Source organism: Biomphalaria glabrata, chromosome 5 (assembly GCF_947242115.1).
Source record: "Biomphalaria glabrata chromosome 5, xgBioGlab47.1, whole genome shotgun sequence".
NCBI classification, from domain to species: Eukaryota; Metazoa; Mollusca; class Gastropoda; family Planorbidae; genus Biomphalaria; species Biomphalaria glabrata.
In genome coordinates, this window is record NC_074715.1 from 10518542 (window position 1) to 10522798 (window position 4257).

The 4257-nt window shown below is 35.5% G+C and overlaps 1 protein-coding gene across 2 annotated transcripts in view; it reads left to right on the top strand.

Moving 5' to 3' along the window:
• The window catches only part of LOC106076126 (multiple epidermal growth factor-like domains protein 10), a 219373-nt gene extending 215480 nt beyond the window's left edge, over positions 1-3893 (top strand). For both annotated transcript variants that reach the window (XM_056029078.1, XM_056029084.1), the window contains 2 exons: positions 387-441; positions 1919-3893. In XM_056029078.1, coding sequence (XP_055885053.1) covers positions 387-402 — 16 coding nt within the window. In that variant the 3' untranslated portion in view covers positions 403-441; positions 1919-3893. The remainder of the gene's footprint in view (positions 1-386; positions 442-1918) is intronic.
• The last annotated feature ends 364 nt before the right edge of the window (positions 3894-4257 follow it).

Sequence of the window (4257 nt, forward strand, 5' to 3'; positions counted from 1 at the left end):
AAATGCATTTTTTATTTAAACATTTTCTCTGTTTAGTCACTTCTATGTATGAGAATTTTAAAAGAGCAATGTTGTTATAAAAAAGGGAGAGGGAAATAGCACATATCCATGTTACTGGCGAAGAGGTTTGGAACTAACTTCCCATTTATCTCAGACAGACAACATGCTACACTACATTCAAGAAGAACATTAAGAGCTACCTGTCTAAAACCTTTTTTTATATTAATTTGTTATTTTAGTTTGTCAGCGTCTTGAGCCTACATCATGTTTGTTAACATCGCTCTTTAAATTATTATTATTGGTAGTAGTAGTAGTATTATCCATAATCCATTAACAGTATTTTTTATGTTAATTTTGTTGTTTTTTTATTTATATTTCTTACTCAGTGTGCCACAAAACTAGAGAATGAAAAAAAAAAAATGTCGAAAAAAAATTTCCAAGGTAACAATAGAAAAGTAATTTTAGTATAATATTAATAATAGTTTTAAAAATATAGATAGAGAAAAGGATAAAAGAAAGATAGAAAATTAGATGGAGAATGTAAAGAAAAAGGGAAAGAAAGAATAGAGAGTCAGGTAAAGAAAGAGCAGAGTTGAATAGACAAAAAAGGAGAAGAAAACAAAGAGGTGAGTGATGGAAAGAAAGAGAGGGATAGTTGAAGAGACATACAGTGATAATATATATAGAGAGAGAGAAACCGATAAAAAAAATAAAAAAGGGGAGTGTGTTTGTTTTAAAAAAAAGGAGGACGTAATGTCTGTCCCAACATTTACTACTTTTACATTTTAAATTCCATTCCTAAATTATTTTTTTTATCAAAGAGAAGGAGAAGAAGATAGGAAGAACCTTAAACTAACTTAGCAAGAACTATTATGTTTTTCTGAAAGCTCGCTTTAAGAGATCGAATAATATTTAATGGCTTTATTTACCTTTATAGTGCTATGTCTTCCTTTAGTTTCGAAGCGACTATGGATCATCTCATGAAAATGATTATTAGGAAATGAGATGAATGCCTGGGCATTAGCTATGGTCTCAACAAAGTTGAGCTGTATTCAATGGAGCGGCAAGTGCCGATACAGTTTGCGGTTAATGGCGTCGCAGGTTCTGATAGGGTGTATGAGTGCCTAAGAATTGCCAGATCCTTAATTTTTCCTCAGGGTTGACTCCTTAAAGCCTTTCCCGTGATTAGAAATAGCTGCATGGCAGCAGAGGCTTAAACCAAGAGTTCTCCTTTTCCTAGGTGGGTAGCCAACAATGGCTAACGTGCATCGCCTGCCCGAAGCTCACTGGTTTAGGTGCCAGTTACTCACCCTCGCCCCTTCTTTGATTAGTGAAAACAGTTTCATCAAACTCAATTTTTGAACCACACCTGAAGGCCAAGTGTTGGACAACTTGTCAGAGGCTTTTTGAGACGCATGCCACTAGGAAGCATTTTATAGATAGTGGAGTGCTTAAATTCATTGCCACTTTCGGCAATGGCAACCTTGTGGACAAGGTCCAGTCTCATTTGTGGACCAGTGGGGAGAGGGGTATCTGGGAGGTTTTTCCGTGTTGCCTTTAGGCACTCAGTAAACACAACTCTGCACGAGTTTGGCGTCGAACCTTTATAGGTATCCAAGACAAACCAAGTTCAAGCTTACATAGCCTATTGACCACGCTTCCCACTACGGACCATTACACGTGTTTGGTTGTGTTTGAATCTCGAAAGGACCTCAGTTTCTTTTTCCAAATGGCTATGCACAAGGGCAACTTACAATATATGCTTCTTCCATTATATGTCTATAAGGGGCGGTGGCTGAGCGGTAATGCGCTTGCTTCAGAAACCAGAGGTTACGGGTTCGAATCCTGGAGAAAACTGGGATTTTTAATTTAATATTTTATTTTTTTTAAATATACATACTTAATTTTTTTTTTACAGCAGACTATTACGGAGTTACCTATCAAGTCATTCATAACAAAGATATAAGATCTAGAAGTCCATTGCCCACCTGTGATATCATTTATTTATTTTGTTTTTATAAATTTTATTTTCTTATTCATTTTTTGTATGAATGGTGATGTATTTCTTATATGTGTATATATGACAACTAAGTGCCGGTACTCAGTGATGGATAGCCGAACTTTTAATTACTACTAAATTAATAATAAACGTTAAAATACAAGAAAAGTATTTTTTTTCTCCACATTGAAAAAAGGTGACGGTACGTCGTACCGGTGTGTACCGTCACAAAAAAAATCACTGTATATATATATTTAGGAACTATAAAACAAAGTAATATTGTTATAAGTAAAGCAATGCTTGGTGAAGAATATGTAGAAAGGCAAACTAGGAATCGAAACCCGAAGTGTCCCACTCACGCAAGTAAAGAGACAATTTCTATATTTTCATCAAGAATATCAGAAGATATGAACTACAAACTATCAATATACGTTGGAACAACTGTACTTAAATAAAAACATTGATATCTGTCTTTTTTTGAGAAAAATTGTTATAAATTGAACAAATCAAATGCACAAAAAAGGCTACGCCAAAAGGACATTCGCGCTAAAATTTGTAAAAAGTTGTAAAATTCTTTCTTTAATCCTCTCTTTTTTTTTACCTTGACTAGAATCTCTTTCAATGACAAGCCCGTCCATTCTCTCTTTCAATAACAAGCCCGTCCATTCTCTCTTTCAATGACAAGCCTGTCCATTCTCTCTTTCAATAACAAGCCCGTCCATTCTCTCTTTCAATAACAAGCCCGTCCATTCCCCCTTTCAATAACAAGCCTGTCCATTGTCTCTTTCAATAACAAGCCCATCCATTCCCCCTTTCAATAACAAGCCCGTTCATTCTCTCTTTCAATGACAAGCCTGTCCATTCTATCTTTCAATAACAAGCCCGTCCATTCTCTCTTTCAATAACAAGCCCGTCCATTCTCTCTTTCAATAACAAGCCCGTCCATTCTCTCTTTCAATAACAAGCCCGTCCATTCTCTCTTTCAATGACAAGCCCGTCCATTCTCTCTTTCAATGAATAGCCCGTCCATTCTCTCTTTCAATGACAAGCCCGTCCATTCTCTCTTTCAATAACAAGCCCATCCATTATCTCTTTCAATGACTAGCCCGTCCATTCTCTCTTTCAATGACAAGCCCGTCCATTCTCTCTTTCAATGACAAGCCCGTCCATTCTCTCTTTCAATAACAAGCCCGTCCCTTCTCTCTTTCAATGACAAGCCCGTCCATTCTCTCTTTCAATAACAAGCCCGTCCATTCTCTCTTTCAATGACTAGCCTGTCCATTCTCTCTTTCAATGACAAGCCCGTCCATTCTCCCTTTCAATAACAAGCCCGTCCATTCTCTCTCTTTTTATCACTTTCTTGTTATTTTTTCCTTAGCATTAGTCTCTTCAAAAATGTCGCAGGGTATAAAAGGGCTAGCTAATACAATATTAAGAGGAGTCGGTTTTATTTGTTTCATATGATCGAATATTATTATATCCTAGACCAAACCTCGCGCAGGACGATGGAGGTTGAAAGCAAGCAGGACTCAAACCCGAGACGATCATGACGTAAGTTTAAAGCACATACCACAAGACCAGGCAACCATCCTATTGTGTAACCTGGATGATCTTTTGTGTTTTTGTGTCCAGTACTGGTGCTAGGGTCTGAGTCGGAGATCCGCGTCATAACTGTTATATATATATGGGCTTTTTTTCTTTATTTCCACTTATCTAACTCACCATTTGCTTTTATTAAAATATATTCATAGTGATGTCGTTATATGTGTAAATGAAAGCATGTTTTTTTTTTAATTTAAGCACTTAACTATATATATTTGTATTCGTTTTTTTAGCACAATTATTGTAATATTTGAAAATGATCTCATTAGAATTAAAAATATACATATATAAACATTTTATTTTATTAAATTCTTTGAAATGAATTTTTGAAAATGTTAAGTTTTTACATACTCATGTGTAGAGTGATTTACTTACTTTACACCATCATATATTTATTAACCTCAACCACTTGTTACGCCCGATGAATTTTTGTTTCCTCGAAGAGAGGAAAAAAGAGATGAAGAGATAACGTGAAAACTACAAGACAAAAGAAATCAAGGTTACAAAGAAAGAATGTATGGGCCGCCGAAGTGGTCTCCACTCATCAAAAAGTCAGGTTTCGATATTACCAGCAAGAAGATCAGAAGCAATGAACTACAAACTATTAACAACCACAATCCTATCTACATTCATACAATAAAGAAAATTAGACCTAT